At 37.9% G+C, this 18,333-nt stretch overlaps 2 protein-coding genes across 2 annotated transcripts; both read left to right on the plus strand.

The window, feature by feature from the left end:
- The first annotated feature begins 3,758 nt into the window (after positions 1-3,758).
- Positions 3,759-6,391, plus strand: LOC113340173 (rho GTPase-activating protein 5-like). Its single transcript, XM_026585382.1, has 5 exons — positions 3,759-4,579; positions 4,767-4,887; positions 4,977-5,096; positions 5,228-5,458; positions 5,584-6,391. Exons 1-5 carry the CDS (start codon positions 4,113-4,115, stop codon positions 6,160-6,162), a joined length of 1,518 nt encoding a protein of 505 aa, XP_026441167.1. The 5' UTR covers positions 3,759-4,112; the 3' UTR covers positions 6,163-6,391.
- Positions 6,392-12,144: 5,753 nt separating this feature from the next.
- On the plus strand, positions 12,145-13,469 carry LOC113340364 (transcription factor MYC3-like). The gene has a single exon (XM_026585569.1). It carries the CDS (start codon positions 12,172-12,174, stop codon positions 13,339-13,341), a length of 1,170 nt encoding a protein of 389 aa, XP_026441354.1. The 5' UTR covers positions 12,145-12,171; the 3' UTR covers positions 13,342-13,469.
- The last annotated feature ends 4,864 nt before the right edge of the window (positions 13,470-18,333 follow it).

The raw sequence follows: 18,333 nt of genomic DNA on the forward strand, positions 1-18,333 counted from the left end.
CCAACGTGCTGGACCTGCAATGCTGCAACTCATTGCGGCTGCCTACGTACCCTTCCCTACTCTAAAGGGATCAAGCAAAGACCGTAGTTCATCCTCGAAGGGACAGAAACTTAACCAACTCGTTTGCAAGGCCGTAGCCTAGCAAAATATGGTAATATCCTGGTCCGTAGGCCATTCCGTCAAAGATGCATAATGATTATGCATCATCGGGTCCACTACATGGCATAGTAAAGCCTAAGCATCAAATGCCCTCTTCGCAAGGCTACGCAACTATAAATGAGCTTTAGGCATCATTTATACTCTTCCGGATAAGCTATGAAGCTTACTTGGTACATAGTCCGCATATGCACCTTCAACCAAGTACCCCTCCCTATATATGTCTTAATGGAATTTCTACAAATATGTTTAGGGGAGGAGATTGACATGCCTGCTTCACTGTTCATCGCAATGATTGCGTGCAATGATTGTGCATAATGATTTCGCAATATTCGTCCGGACATCCCTTTCTGGCACACTCTACCGTATTGCACAATGATTGTGCAACACTGGTTCCCGTTGTCGCACAATGATCGTGCGACATTCTCTTCGGTGTATTGCATAATGTTTATGCAATAATCTCTCGTCCAGCCCTCCCTAGTATGATGCTCAATGATTGTGCGATATTGGCTCTAGGCCAATAACTTTCGTGATTGCGCAAAGATTACGCTGCAAACTCAAGGCCACCTACCCAACTGGCATAATGCATCATTATGATGCGAGATATTGTTCTTGGACAAATGACACACATAATGCGCCATTTTGGCGCGGTAGTGGCCTTAAGCCAATCTACCTCTTGCCAAACAACGGAAGCTTTGAATGAAGCTTCATCTCAAGCCATGACGCATCTTTTAGCATGCGCCATGATAAAAATACGGGGTGTTACACAGACAGTTGCACTATGGACATCATATTCGGAGTCAAACTAATCACATGGAAAGATTAAGAGATGGATATAGAAAAACATAGATGGTTTTGATGTTTACTAACTGAACGGCGTTTCCCATATCTGTCTGAAGGCCTCCGCCAAAATGAACCTATCCTAATGGATTGAGATACTAGTCTGACTAATATCAACACACTTGCATATACAAGGGTACCAGTGGTCGATAACCTAACTCTAGTTCAACACAACTGGCATATACAAGGGTACCAGTGGTCGACTTTATTGAATTTATTCCTTTTGTTCAAATGGTCTGGTCTGGTCTGGTCAAATGGTCTGGTCTGGTCAACATAAGTTATTCTTGGTCCACAGGTGTGAGTCGTTATTACTGTAGAAAAACGACTGCTGTTGCAGGTCCGTTCTTCGTGTTCTTGGTGTTCTTCATCAGCAGCAGCAGCAACAACAGAGTTTCATCAACTCTTGATTTCTGCTTCTCTGGACCTCCTCTCGACCCCAAACTCTCGACACCCCTCTATGCTAACCCAAGAGTTATATTTATACACCTTTGGACCAAGAATAACTTCTCATTAATCCAAAAAATCTTCCCATTACTCGGCAGTGAATGAAAATATTCCCGATATTTTTTTTCTTTAATTCTCTGATTTGTTACGAATTTTTCCCTGTTTTATCTCTTCTCACGCGTCATCCTTGAGCTGTAGGGATTGTTTCCATCCAATAGAATCAACCCATGCACGTCTCTTCCATCCAAGAATTCCAAGAATAGAATATTTTTCCTATTTTAGAATATCTTCCCTGATTTGATTACCACCGGTTATCTAACCAATTTTGACCGAATCCAACACCCATAGCAACTCTATCTAGGCCCTAGGAACAAACCCATCTAATTTGGGCCATTGAATCTCACTGGAACACCTTCAAATCCTCAACCCTAGTCACGACACTTCAAGAACAATTTTTCCCGCCAATTTTTGGTTTTTGAATTTGGGAAGAAGATTTCCTCCCCCTAACCAGAACTGGGGTGCGAATAGCAGCTGCCTTGGGGGTGACCTGGGGGTGTCCCTTAGTAATTAGGTTACCCCTTATCCAAAAGCGAGAGTCCGAAAAACACTTGTCCTCCGGGGTGCCAAAATCAACTTTTCGAGCCGAAATTTCCAAAAATGTTTATTTCCTAAAAATACATAAAAACACAATATTAGTACAAAAATAGAGTTTCAACAATACGGACATTGAGGACAAATTAGACACAAAAATGTGTCTATCACCTGACGTTTGCTTTTTTCTTTGTACGATCCATTATATAGTTCAATTTAACCGATGATCGAATTTTCACGAATCGATAATTAATTACAGTGATGAAAAAAATATTCTGAGAGAAAAGGAAGGTGGTTTGGATGGAGGAAGAAGAAGAGATGTTTAGGATAGTTTATTTTTTGATTTTAGGTTCAAGGGTATATAGGTAATTGAACCACCCAATAGACACCCCTTATAAGGTCACCTAGGATGGAAAAACTATTTTGTATGCCTTGAAAGTTTTTGGTATGCCTAAAATCACAGTTCTTGATTAATTACAATCAATCTAGTTTGCATTAGACAAGTGCACTGGCATAGCTTATAAGTGATTTCATCGTGAAATAATGTTAGAAACAGGGTGTATTTGTTCGAGTTTGAGCACTTCTTGCTTGTGACAGAATACTTAAATTGCAAAAGCCTAGCTAATTGGAAAGAAAATTTAGTAGTATAAATTAGTGAGTTTGGTGATCTAGTTGAGACATTGTTAACCAACCTAATAATTAAGAATTCCACCTGACCTAATCTATTGCTTGCTTTCTCTGCTCCATTTTGTGGGTTGTCGCATCCTCATGCCTGGATTGCTATATCCTAATATATATTGCATCATGAGTCATGACTTGGTTTTGAAGTTTAATCATATATTATTCAACCGCTAGTTTCAAAAACCAAATAGACCAGTAATTTTAACTCCATGCTACACACGTAAAATCCAGATATACCTGTTCAGTTCAACACGTTCTTGCACAGGCAAAATCCAAAAACTATTGCTCCTACAATGATAGTATATGCATTGGGACCTATAATCTATGCTTCTACAATGGGTATGCATGGGGACCTATCACTTAATGTTGTTGTTTTATTTGTTTGTTCGCATGCTTAGGGTAAAAGAAATTGAAACCAAGGCAATAGATAGATCCACCATTTCAACCAAAATGTTAAGTTGTCTTCCCTTAACTTAGAGTCTCGCCTTCAAAAAAAAATCCCCTAAAACACACGCAATTTAACAATGAATTCGGATGTAGACGAGTTCTGACACTAGGTCGTAAGTTTCAGCATCCAATTGACTTTACCACCTGAAATGTTGTCCAGACTACTGGTCTTCATTCATTTATCAATTTCTCTCTCCGTTTCAAAAAAAAATGATTCTTTCAGTTTTACAGATGGGCCTGTTTTCTTTTTGTTGTTTTTTTTTTCTTTTTGGCGAAGATGAAAAGTCAAATTATCACTCTTCATGTAAATGGAGGTAATATCATTTACCAACTGCTAGTTAGATTTTAGATCGTAAGTTCCAGTGACTTTATCACCTGTAATTTTGTCCAACCTGCTAATGTCCACATTCATTCTTTCATTTATTCACCAATTACTCGGGAAAGTGAGATTTTTATATATATTTTTTTCGCCTATTTTTAAGTAAAAATATCATTTACTATTATATGTCGTGGTGGTATGAAATTGGAATTACTTGGTGATGGAGCCAAACACATTCCATCAAGTTGAAAGGTATAGTTACTATCCTCCATTATCTGTCATCTCTGGTCTTTGTTTGTGTTTCAAGAAGAGAGAGTGACGATTCCTTATCTCCTCTCTGTCTCTTATAATGAGAAGGAACGTGCATCAACTTTTCAATTAAACAAAGTCAGCATCACCATTCCCTTCATCATAATAATAATTAACCACCACCACCATGACTCTCCATATCTTCAAAATCCATCTAATCCCATCATCATCATTATTCACAACTTCTCAACCCAATTAAGCAACCTCCTCCAAATTCCTCTCACCAAATCCACCTGTGTTTCAACCACCTTTACCCATATTCTTTAACTCTTCTTCTATCTTCTTCTTCTTCTTCTGGGAATTCGACTTCGAGTTTGGCATTGAAATGACTCAGTTGTTTCGTTCTAAATCCTGTGTACTGAGGCACCAGAGTACTCTGTTCGACTCTGTTCCTTCAACTCCATCTCTGTATCACAGTAACAATGAAGAGCCTGCTGAAGAGGAAGAAAGTCGGCCTTTTACGAATCCAGTTTCTACGCCGCTCGACTCTCCCAGCGGTGGTGGTGATCACGAGAGACAGGGAAGTTTTAGAGCGGGAAATTTGAGAGACGAGCCGCAACAACAAAATCACCAGTTTTCGGTTTTGGATATTCTGGTGGAAGCATTGAGGAAGTCGTTGGTGACATGTACAAGTACTAGTTTCTCAAGAGAAGATGAATTTTACTCCTTGGATATTGGATGGCCGTCCGATGTTCGCCATGTATCCCACGTCACGTTCGATCGTTTCAACGGATTTCTTGGGTTGCCTGCTGAATTCCAACCTGAAATCCCCGGGAGGGTTCCCAGTGCCAGGTTAGCTACACATTTTTCTCTACTCATTAATTCAATTGGTTTATGTTTCAAGATGTTAGTGCTCTAATTGCTGTATAAACATGCCAAATTAGCAGGATATTGCCAAAACTAGTATAAGTAACTCTTTTCCTGAAACAATTTTGCTGCACCAGTTTTCAAGATGTAATGAAAAATTCAATTTTTGCAGTGTAAGTGTGTTTGGAGTATCTCCCGAGTCCATGCAATGTTCATATGACCATAGAGGAAACAGCGTACCCACGATTCTGCTCATGATGCAAAGGCGCTTGTATTCCGGAGGAGGGCTTCAAGTAAGTTCCCGGATGCTTTATCAAATTGCTGCACTATTATGGTGAAATGAGTGACTACATTGTTAATCTTATTGTATGCTTGCTTGTAGGCTGAAGGAATTTTCCGCATTAATCCTGAGAATACCCAAGAGGAGTACGTCCGGAGCCTGCTAAACAGGGGAATTTTGCCAAATGAAATTGATGTGCATTGTCTGGCCGGCCTAATAAAGGTATTGCACCTAAATTCCATAGCAATTACTTAATTAGCATGCGGATCTAAAACAAAAACCTTCTCAATTAGATCATGTAGAAAACTACCTCGAAAACTGATTTCATCGTTCTGGTTTATTTCAATGTGTAGGCATGGTTTAGAGAACTTCCGGCAGGAGTCCTTGATTTCCTTACACCTGAACAGGTGATGAACTGTAATACAGAAGAAGAGTGCACTCACATCGCGAGCCTACTGAGACCAACGGAATTTGCACTGCTTGACTGGGCCATCAATCTGATGGCAGATGTTGTGCAGTTTGAACACCAAAACAAGATGAATGCACGCAACATTGCAATGGTTTTCGCGCCTAACATGACTCAGGTTTCTGAACCATCTACCTAGCTCCATTATTTGTTCTGTCGATCTCTTTAATATTGATTTAGTGTGCTTGTTGGAGAACAGTAAGTAATTTTTCATTTTTTCATTTTTTTATTTGTGTTTGGCAGATGGCAGATCCCTTGACTGCATTGCTCCATGCAGTTCAAGTAATGAATTTTCTCAAGACCCTGACAGTAAAAACGCTACGAGAAAGAGAAAAATCATCTGACGAGGTTAGCTTGTTCTCTTCATGCTCAGAATCTCCGAGCAATAAAAGCGACCCCAATTTGTCAAAATCAAACAGCGAAATCGGTGAAAGGTCATCTAGTGAGCAAGCAATTGATTTCTGTGTTCATGATGGCCCATCAGTCTCTTGCAGTTTCCCTAGGAGCAGTAGCCAAGAGAAACCACAAAGCCATAATGATGAACACGTCCATTGGACTTTGCAGGATAGGATTGAGAAGGGAGAGTTTCACGAGTCTAAATGCGACACCACCATGTACTCAGAAAATGAGTGTGGAGGAAGAAGTGGGTCTACTGGCATGGGCGCAGAAGTGTTCTCATCGGACAGGTCAAGCTGGAGAGAAGGAGTGAAAAAGATTTGTAGGCGCCCCGTGTTTCAGTTGAGTAAGTCGATGAAAAAACCTGCAGGTTTTGCCATCATAAGTACTAGCAGGAGAGGATCTGGTACTGAAGCTTGGACATGAAAAGGACTTGGTGTACGCTCTACATAAAAATGTACTTGTATAAATGTGATGCCAGTTACAAGTGGTGGATTTTTGTTGGTCGTTCTTGTTAAGTTGTGTGAGGATTTCCTTAATGGAACCTATGGGATTTCTAATACTAGTAGATGTTAGCAACCGTTGTTTTTTACTACGTTCTGCTAAGGCTTTAATTTGGTTTGGTATAAAAAATGTCTTTGAGCAATGCCATAAATACGATACTCAATTGCTCGTACTCGATCGTATTAGGTTAATTTAGTGCCATACTGGTCACTCCTACTTCATTGAAAATTCAAGTTCAACCAAGGCAAGTCTTTGCACATTTCATCAGCTGTGAACCCTGAACCCTTATGAGATAAATTAGGAAGCATATTAATTAGGAAGGAAACTAAATAAGTCATATTAATTGACCCAGCGAGTAACTCGGATGACTCGGCGAGTAACTCGGCTGGGATCGGGGATCGCTCCCCCACCGAGCCGGGTCCCCGAGTCGTACTACATTGACAAGCTCATGAAGGAGGGACTCAGAACCTCTAAAAAGATTGTCTAACCATTAGTAGAATTGAATAAATTGTAATTCATTGATGAAGAAAATGAAACTACAGTTGCAGAGAAAAACATAAACAGAAAAGAAAAGTTGTTCTTGATTAGTTACGAAGAAAGAGAAAACCCAAATAGTTTTATTACATGCCGAGAACATAATCAATCAGAACAAAATAAGAGAGCCAATAATCATAAGACAGGTGTTAGGATAGAAGACAGGCTGTATCCAGGCTGGACCGGTGTAAGAAGAGTCTAACACCCATTTAAGTGTTATTATCCCCCATCAAGATGATGTGGGCAGACAAAGGAAGCACCTTCAAATGGTTGCACAGCAGTGCAAATCTAGGACCATTCAAACCTTTTGTACAGATATATGCAACTTGAGCAACTGTAGAAACGTAAGATACCTGTAAATCCTTAGATTGAACCATCTCACGCACAAAGTTATAGTCAATGGACAAATGCTTCATTCTTGAGTGGAAGACGGAATTGGAAGAGTAAGAAATATCACTTTGATTGTCACGCAGTAAAGTTGGTGAAGAAGGAAGAAGAATATGCAATTTCTGAAGTAGTTTACAAAGCCACAAAACCTCAGCAACAGAATTAGCTTGACTTCTAAACTCATCTTCAGTGGATGATCTAGCAATTGATGCTTGTTTCTTACTTGACCAGGAAATGGGTTTTGAGCCAAAAAAAATATGCAATAACCACTAGTACTCCTCCTTGTGTCAGGATCTCCATCCCAATCAGCATGACTGACGCCATGAACTGCAGATAGACCCTTGCTAAATAGAATGCCATAATCCAATGTGCATTTTATATACCTGAGTATCCTTTTGGATGCAATGAAATGATCAGAAATAGGATGTTGCATATGCTGACAGACCTGATTGACAACATAATTAATCTCAGGTCTTGTCCAGGTTAAATATTTTAGAGCACCAACTAATTAAAGATATATAAGGAGTTGGATCTGGAAGTAAAGAACCATAAGAAGTTACAAGCTTGCCATGTGCAGGAACTGGAGAAGTGCAAGGTTGAGCTCCATTCATATCAGATTTATCCAGCAGATCTAAGGCATACTTAGTTTGTGACATAAATAAACAGTTATCATTTCTCTTAACCTCCAAGCCCAAAAAATAATGGACATGACCTAAGTCTTTGATAGGAAAATAAGATTGAAGGTGAGCAATAAGATCAGAACGATACTCTTGAGAAATGCCAGTAATGAGAATGTCATCCACATATATCAAATTTAGAGTAAGTATGAAATTATGCGTCTGAATAAAAAGAGAAGAATCTGTAGTAAGTAGTAAAGCCAAATGAAAGTGGCACATTGAGCAACTTCTCATACCATGCTCTAGGAGTCTTCTTGAGTCCATATAAAGCTTTATGAAGTTCGCAACATAAGTAGGATGTTTTGGATCAACAAAACCTAGAGGTTGAATCATGTAAGTATCTTATGTTAGATCACCAGGTAAAAAGGCATTGATAACATCAAGCTGAGACACATACCCATTGAAATTAACATCAAGAGAAAGAATGACTCTAATGGTGGCAGGTTTAGCAACAGGGCTAAAGTTTTTGTGTAATCCAAGACCTCTTGTTGGTGAAACCTCTTTGCAACTAACATTGCTTTGAATCTGTCTACAATATCATATGGTTTGAGTTTTATCCTAAAGACCCACTTGCAACCAACTACATTTTGAGAAGGATGAAGAGGAACAATAGAAAATGTACCTGCAGCTTTCAGTGCACCATGTTCTTCATGTAAGGTTACCTTCCATTTTGGATGCTTAATAGGTTAACTATAACAAGTTGGAATGGAGATTTCTTTGCTTATAGTGATGTAGAAAGATAATGCAGCGTAGAATAAATTTTACGTTTGTAGACACCAGCTTTTCCTCTAGTGAGAATGGGATGATCATTTGCAACAACAAAAACTTGAGAAGAAGCAATGATAGATGAAGAGACGGGTGGAGTAGTATTAGAGGAAAAATCTTTAGAAGAAAGTGGACAGATTGCAGGTGCAAGAGCAATAACATGCTATACTGAAGAAGCAGCAGACCTTGACTCAACAGAATGTAGTGGTATAATATCCTTAGCAAGGGTATAATTGTCAGACAAAGAAGTAGATATTTGTGTTACTTTAAAAGGAAAAACAGACTCATGAAAAATTACATGTCTTGAGATGCAAATGTTACAAGTTACAATTTCAAGATACTTGTAACCCGACTATAACCAATGAACAGACAAGAATTACTTATTGGAGCAAATTTGTAAGGTCTTATCCAAGGAAAACAAAGGCAGCCAAAAGATCTAAGGAAATTATAATCAGGGGATCTGTGAAATAATACATTAAATGGTGATTGTTTTCATATAGATCTTGTTGGAAGTATATTTATTGTATAATTTGCACTTGTAAAAGCTTCAACCCAGTAAGAAGCAGAGATACCTGATTGAATAAGGAATGTCCTACCAACGTCAACTAAGTGTCTGTGCTTTGATTCTGGTACACTATTTTGCTCAGGTGTATGTGGACAAAAACTTTCATGAATAATTACACTAGTAGATAAAAAAAGAATATAATTTCTTGTTAACAAATTATCTACTTCCATCAGTTCTAATGGTAATAATATGACACTGCAAAAAATTCTCAATTTGAGTTTTGAACTAAAGAAACACTTTCTTGAACTCAGATTTATCAAATAAAGGATATATCCAGCAGAATTTAGAGCAATCATCAATGATATTAACATAATATTTGTATCCAGAAATGGATTGAACAAGACTAGGACCCCATAAGTCAAGATGAAGCAATTTTAAAGGTTTAGAACTACAATGACTTGAAAGTATAGGGGAGTTTGTAACTTCCACAACTGACCTTCTTAGCTCTTTTTGATTTTAGAATCGGAGTGTCTTTGCAGGTACCCCCAAAATTCCATCATCAATTTTTGGAGAATTAAAGCATTGGCGGAGATTGAATCATCTTGCACACATCTCGAAGATTGTTGAGGTAATTAATTTTGCACCAAAATTGATGATGTTGGTTTGAGGAACCATAAGTATATTGTGTAAGTTAAAAGTATGATTTGGAGTGGACTTTAGTTAAAAACCAGAATGAGTTATATGCATACCTTCTCCATTGGATGCTTGAATTTGTTCAACACCTTCATAAGTATTGACAGCTTGTAACTCATTTTCTTCAGAAGTAACATGATTATTAGCACCAGTATCAACATACCATGGACTCTCTCCCATTATGTTGGCACAAGCATGCATTGCACTCAAATGATGTGGAGTATGATCACTATGATAAGAAAAATTGAGTTTATTCATTTTAAGGCACCATGTCCAACTTTGCGCCATATTTGACATTCAATTGGAGATTGACTTGGAGAAGAATAGGAGGATTGCAATCCTTGAGGTGGTCTAACAACTGAAGTAGATGAGAGTGAAGAAGTACTTGATCCTCTACCAGTTGAATAAGAATTAGTAGTGCCTCTGCCAAATGAGTAAATGGATCTACCAGCATTAGATCTTCCAAAGTTTGAGTTATAACCACTATAAAAACCCCCAAGGACGAACACCATAGCCTCTACCAGATGATCAAAAATCACTCAATTGAGTAGCAAAAGATTTGTTTGCAGAATCAGAAAGTAAAGAATGATTATGATCTGTGACAACAATTTTCTCACTGAGAAGATGATTATGCAATTCAATACAAGAAATTGGAGGATTTTTTTGTCTCACAGCAGTGGCAAAAGGAATGTAATCAGAACTGAGCAGAAAGTGTAACAACAACAAGTTCTTGATCAGAAACAACCTCTTCAGCAGCTGCAAGTTGATCGAATATAGTCTTGATTTCATTGATTAAATTAGGAATGGATGTGTCACCTTTTTTAAGAGATAGAAGCTTAGTGCGTAGTTGAATCGAGTGAATGATGAAGAGCGAGAAAAGCTTTCTTCAATACTTCGCCAGAGATCAAAAGAAGTTTCCGATATGGAAAAATAAGCAAGAACTGATTCCGAAATAGTTGAATGTATCCACAAGATGATTGATGTATCATCATCCAATCAAGATAGAGTGGATTCTCAATTCCATTTTCTTGATTTCTTTGATTTGTATGCTGAGGAGGACATGGATGAGACCGAATTTACGAATTACATGTGACATAAGGTATTTCCAGGTAATAAAGTTGTTATATGTAAATTTGAGATTAACAAAACGAGTAAATTGATGAACATGGGATAAAAGAAATTGAAGTTGCAGTAGGGTTTTCCATGGATGTAGGACCATGAAATTCTTGAATCATGAAAGGATGAAAGTAAAATAAAAATTGAAAGAAGCGGAAGGAAAGGAAAGATCGAAAAACCTGGTAGATGTAGAGATCTCTCCATCTGATTCTATAGTAGAATTGAATAAATTGTAATTCATTGATGAAGAAAATGGAATTACAGTCAGAGAAAAACACACACAAAAAAGAAAAGTTGTTCTTGATTAGTTACTAGTAAAGAGAAAAATCAAATAGTTTTTATTACAGGCCGAGAAGATAATCAATCAGAATAAAAGAAGAGTACCGATGAACACAAGACAGGTGTTAGGAGAAAACAGGTTGTATCCCGACTGGATTGGTATAAGAAGAGTGTAACACCCATTTAAGTGTTATTAAAAACAAGCTCTAGAAAAAACTACCTAAAGTGTTTAAGCTTAGGAAATCCTAAAGGAAAAGAAAGAAACCAACCGGAAATACTCTTCTTAAGTCCCCATGTTCAGCTTGAAACGGGCATTTGACCGCATCGGTTTGCTCATCATAGTCGGAGTCCGTCAAAATCACCCAATCCATCAATATCCTCAATCTGAGGAATTCCCATCTCTAATTTAGCATGACTTTCCAATGAATTCCTTCACGGAGCAGTTTAGTATCATGATGAAGCATCATCTTTCCTAGGTGATATTATTCCATTTTCTTTGTTTTATACAAGCACCACGTGGACCTCGTATCTGCACGACGGATTTCTCGCTGTTGCTTCTCTTTTCTAATACTATTTCTTTTACTAATCCCAGGACACATTGCGCAAGGCATTAATTAAAAGGAATGAATTTTAAACGGTGTATGAAATCAAAACAGAATTAAATCATCCATACAATCACAAGCATATGGAGATCGTTTTAGTTATCTAACAGTTGAATGTCCATGTCGAGGAAGATTATACGCGCCAGCACCGGATACAGGCACGTGATAATGAATGCTAAGGATTCTGATAATATCAGGCAATCCATATTTATCATTTGATTAATGTGTGCAAATCAATGCTGACCTACTTTGGTCAGTTAAATATTAATTTGTCAGCCAACAAGATCCATTATTTTCCTGCTACATAAATGGTTGAACTTCAGCCCATCTAAATCCCTTGGTACAGACATTGCCACAACACCTAAAAATTAAAATGGAAAACTGCAGCTTGCTCTATGCTCCTTCATCTTCAGCAATATCTGCACCAAATAGCTGCAGCATCAGCACTGGATCCGCTTCCATTTGGTTGACCACAGTTCTCAAAGAGCTCGGAGATTTCCCTTGTGAAAGGTCAAATCCAGATGAAGCAGCTGATCATTCTTTTGTTCTCGTTAATGATCTTATCTCCACATCGACTATTACGGAGGAGATGGTGAATTCGGGATTCAGCTCGTCCTCGGATTTGGAAGCAGCAAAATCAGATCTCATTCAAGAAAAAGCGGACAAATCTTTAAAAGGTGAGGTTAAACATGTAAGTTCATTTGGAGTAAGTGACATGGATTCGTTAATGTGTTCAATGAATGATTATTGCTCACAGCAATTTGGATTCGAAGGTAACTCTTCTGTGGTTGCTGATCCCAATGTTTGTGGTTTAGTCGTAAATGATGATGATGACGGCAAGATTATAGATGAGATTACAACAAGTCCAGCACCAAAGAATAAGAACAAGAGAGGAAGAAGCAATAGTAGTTCTGGTGGTGGCCGATTGAGTCATATGGAGGCAGAGCGGCAAAGAAGAGAGAAGCTGAATCAGCTGTTTTATGAGTTAAGATCGGTAGTACCAAATGTGTCAAGGATGGACAAGGCTTCATTGCTTTCAGACACCTTGTCGTACATCAATGAACTCAAAAGAAAAGTGGACAAGTTGGAGGTTGATCAACAGGCTAAAATAAGAAAATCTAAGGAGGGATCTGTCAAGTTAGACAACAATAATACAACAACAATGAAGGAAGGAAGTGATGAAAAAATAGTTGATGACGAGGATCTCACCGGTAAGACCTCATCAATTGATAGTGTGGGTGGAGGCAGAGATGACGACATGACTCTGATGAAGAATGTGGAAATAGATGTTAAGATGATGATGGATTCGCACGCTATGATACGGGTGATATCAGAGGACGTGAAGCTTTCTTCAGCTGGACTAATGAATGCACTAAAGGAATTAGAGTTTCAAGTACAACATGCAAGCATATCCAGAGTCAAGGATCAAATGTTGCAGGATGTCATGGTTAGGCTTCCTGAGAACTCCGTTAAGACCATCAGCACAGAGGAGGGGGTAAAAGCTGCCGTCTTTGCGAAATTAAAGAAGCAGCGCTTTACATAATCAAAAGCACGGAGCGATTTTGGTGCTAAATTAATGTATTTGAAGATAGTAATTTTTGAAGAAGTTGATATGATGTAAAATCGTTTCTAGTTAACAATTTCTTGAATAAGGAGTTGAAATTCAATAAATTTAATCGTCCCCTGGATCTTTGAGTTGTTCTTATACACGAGGAGGATAAACTTGAAAATAATGAGCTCTCCCCTCTCTCCTCTCTCCCATCCCACCGCCACAACTCCACCTGACTCTCCCCTCCGGCATCTCTCTCTAGCTATTAAGTCTTGTTTTTTCTCCTAACGGTTTCTTTCTCCCGGACTTCGCCGGTTTTTTTGTCTAAGGTTACCTGTTTTCTCTCCTGATGCTTCCTGCAACCTAAACCTATTCTTGATGTTCTGCTATGGCTACTCAATCTCAAACCTGTTTCACTAAAATCACTCATGACACTTACATCACAAACATCATAGGTCTCACTAATTCTTCAGAAATCACTATCAACTCTTACATCACAACAATCACTGGAACCACAAACATCTCTATTATCACAAATATCACAAGAATCACTGAAATCACGACAATCACTGGAATCACAAGCATCACAAAGGGTATAATGAACCCAGAAACCACAACTACTACATTGATTTCCAATCCCATTGTTGAATTCACAGTCTATGCTGTCCTCAAGACATCCACGGGAAATTCTGTTATCTCTGAATTCACTGAAGTTCTACAACTAAGTACTGATCAACCTATGACTGACCAGAAAATAAAGCTTCAAGTTTTACAAGGAAGTAAAGAGAAGAGCTTATCTCTTCGTATCACTACAGAGGCTAATCTAATTACTATTATGGAAGCAGTAGAGAAGGTCATCAATACAAAAAAATGGCACTTCCAGTACCTCTATAATCTCCAGCCCAATCCCAAAAAACACCCATCTCAACATTCATCCCACCATTCATTCAAATTTAACAACCACATTATGCAACAAATTTGAACAAACAGCTACAAGTCTAGCCGATTCAACAAAACCAAAAACCAACGAAATCAAAGTACCCAAAGCATCTTACAAATTAAACCATTTTATAATTCAAAGTCCTCCCATCACTCCAAAATAACAAACTGCTTATCATCAAAGTTTTCAAAACATAGAAAGACTGGATTCCAAGGTGCTTACCTTCTAGCGTCTCTGCTGAGTTCGACTTCGAGTTCCCTGACTTACATGACGAGTCTGAGTTCGGGTCAAATGTCTGGTTGGTCGGCGAACCTTCCCTCTGGGTGGAGTCACTTCCTGCTCCTCGCTCTCTGCTTCGTCAACTTCGAATGGATCAGCATCAACATTGACTGGACTCACAGGAGACACCGAATCGGCATCTGGATCGGAGGCTGGATCGGCTGCAGGCTGATTAGATGGACCAGAAGAAGGTTGATTGGCATTAGCATTAGCAAAGATAACACGACATATCTTTCCAGTAGCAGGACAGAGTGCATCCAACACCGGAAAATGCATTGGCTCATCCTCACCTCAAGGCTTGGCTGCCAACTGTTGAACCATGAACTGAGCAGTAGTTGGCAAAGTGAGCGACTGAAATCCAACTCTACTCAAGGCAGAAACAAGAAATCGGTCGGCAACAATAGAAACACCTTCATGCACCTCAAAGGGACCATATTTTGGATGATATGCATACAAAACCCAATCATCATCATCATAACCATTACGCTGAGGCTTCTTCATTGGCTCTGTTGCTTGAGCAGGTGTTGCCTCCTCTCTATGATGAGTAGCACCATGCATCTTACATCCACCCTGTTCAACACCCAATTCAGGCCTCAGAAAAGGATTACTGGAATCTTGATTCATAGGAGCAGGCTTTGGCTGATTTAAAAATTGAATCAATCTCTCTACTGGAGAATAGATCAACAACTCATGCACATCCCCTAGAGGACAACAATGCAACAATCTCTCTGCCTCAATCTTCACATCAATATTATGCTGCATATCTTTCAAATACCAATTGAAATCTTCTTTAAAATCGGGGCTTCACATCCTTGGGGGAAAGCAATTCCATAAGGCATACGGTGAACCAAATGCTCATAGGATACCAGTGTATACAGGGCTCCTTCTCGACGTCTACCATCTTGCGCTTTCCCTTTCGATCACTGGAACTTTTCTCTCCATCCATGAGGATAATCTCAGAAATTTTTTAGATGAAAATTTTGAGAAGGAAAGAAAACTGCTTCTCTTCCGGCAAGAAAAACTTTGCTTTTAAGGGATCTCATCGCTAAAGCCTCGATGGTGTCGCCAATAAATAGGGATGAGTCCCAATACCATCAACGACACGCTCTACCCTTTCCCTCACCCTATATCCATGTCACTTCAAATTTCTAGCAGTTTGGCAATGATAACTTCTGCTGCAGTAAGTTATTTTCCACACATATAACTTTCTTAAATCTTATGCGGCTGGTCATGATAGGTGGCGAAGATCATATGGATACAACAACTTACCCGTTCTTCAGATGGTTGCCATGCACAAATTATAAGCTTCTCACACGTAATACATACACATTCCCTACTCAGCTAATAAATCTTCACTCTCCGACTCAGATGCAAGTTGAATCAAACTTTTGTTAGGATGAAACATCTTACAATATAAACAAGCCTATAAAGAGGAGGAAGAAATTTCAAGCAGCAACACCAGAAGAACCAAAACCCAATAACTCCTCCTTGTTGGCTGACATGGTCACGATAATCAAGTTCAGCTATGCAACCAACTTTTACCACAACCTCCGGGTAAAAACACTTCACTCTCAAGTAAATTCAAATTCTGATAAAAATTTTGAGCTTAGTAGTGTTATACTGTTTGCTACTAACATTGACAGGTCATGGGTCCATATGCCATTAGCCATGAGGGTCCAAGTCAACAATTCCTTAACAGACTGCCCAACCACAAGTACAAGGACTATCAAAGTACTTCAACTCTTGTCATCCTTATCAGTTACGACAAGAGCCACTGCTATCCCGTAAATAGATTTCAAATTAAAGTTTGGCACATCATACACATGGTTCTCCAGATCACTTATACTACACCAAGTCAACATCACCTTCTCATCACTTGTTTTCTTTGGACTCAAAAACTCTGGTCTATGGTGGCCTCCTCTTCAAATTCAAACCCTCAATCCATAGAAAACCTAGTAGAAAAAATGAACAATGCTTTAATCATTCCTAAAGATCTATTCTCAAAGGTTTTCATCAACTCTGAGAATATCACATCAAAGCAAGTCCAAGAATGGAAAGGATTCTTCATAGGGAAACTTTGTAGTAATATTTGCTTTCAAACATCAAGAGTCAGCAACTTCATAAACGCAAACTGGGAAATGATCAGCAGAATAGAGGTTGGAGTTTGGAACAGAAGAAGAAACTTCTATATTATCAGAACTACTCATGAAGAAGATGAGGTTGATGGAAAATCTACTCAAGACGGATACGATGATGGTATTCTTTGGAAGAATCTTTACAAATTGACCAAAAGCTTGTTTGGTTGGGATGAAAGAAGTGTGAGTCTACGTTTGCAATGAAGGGAGGTTAAGTAAGAAGCTGAATTTAAACATGTTGAGGGACATATAAAGTAAGACCACTGATATTTTTGAAAAGGAAAAAAATGTAAATAAAGTGCGAGTCAGGACAACTGCGACCGCTTATTCATGGCCAATTGTGTCCTCCCCGATAATGCCGAAAACAAGGTAGAGGGCAAGTATACCTAACATTGTATCCCCTAAATTAAGGTCCTTTATGTTTGGACAAACGTTTCTTTATGTTTGCTTGTAATCAAAAAACCTACTTTGTTTTATTTTTAGTTGTTGAATGAATTGTTTGCGTAGTTAGATTATGTTAACACTTGTAATGTTTCGAGAGAAAACTCATCACGATTTTAATTAACACTTGTAATATGACGACCAAATCAGAGTCGCCATCCTTTTTATGTGATGACTAGCGACCTTGAAAATATAATTTGTGTGGTTACTTATCAGGATAATTACGGTATTTAGAATACGGACTTGACGACCTTGACAAAGTTTTGAGGATAATAATGTTTATTATGTCATGAGATAAACACTATATTATCTCTAATTGTGTATATATATATATATTGTTATTTCCAGCTTTATCCTTCATATTTTAGAGATAATGAGATAATATTTTACTAACCTCAAAAAATATAGTCTAGTAACGCCTAATATGCGGGATATAAAAGTAATTACCTCTTATATCTCATGTCATGTGTGTTTATCGCTATTAATTATGACTAATATCTCTAGTATGCAAAAGTAGAATCACTTAAACACGTGTTAATATAAGATATTCACGTGTCATTAAAAAAAGAAAAAAGAAAATTTTGTAAAAGAAGTTAGCATAAGAAGCTTTTGTTGAATATCACAGTCAAGGTAAATTTATTATTCTGACATACATACATATATAAGCTATAAGAAGGAATTGACATAATTTGGTTAAAAATGGCATGAAAGAGAATCGAAAATGCATATAAAATCCACATGAATACATATTTGGATATACATACCACATTGTGTATATGAATCTACGAAGTATTCTTATATACATAAAAAGAAAAAAATCCTCATGCTTATTAAGTGTATTTTAGTATTATCTGTTATATGACTAAAAAATAATCTACTACTAATAATTTAACAAAAAAACACCAAGAGAAAAAAAATTAGCTAACCTACTGCTCTTGCTATAGAGTTCTCAGACAAGGGAAGTAAATAATAACCCAGTGAAAAAAATTAATCAAGTTATGGTTTGTTTTTATAGCGAATTTTTGAATCACAATTAGGATGATCATTTTATTTCCAAATTTTGTATCGAAACTAGACTTAGCAATCAACCATTTGTTTTTCAACATTCCAAATATGAGTTTTGAGAAATTTTAACTAAATTTCTTAATGTTTGGCTTCTTCTGTTCTTAGTTCTAATAATATTATAATGGT

The sequence above is a fragment of the Papaver somniferum genome, unplaced genomic scaffold (genome assembly GCF_003573695.1).
Source record: "Papaver somniferum cultivar HN1 unplaced genomic scaffold, ASM357369v1 unplaced-scaffold_21, whole genome shotgun sequence".
Taxonomy (NCBI): domain Eukaryota; kingdom Viridiplantae; phylum Streptophyta; class Magnoliopsida; order Ranunculales; family Papaveraceae; genus Papaver; species Papaver somniferum.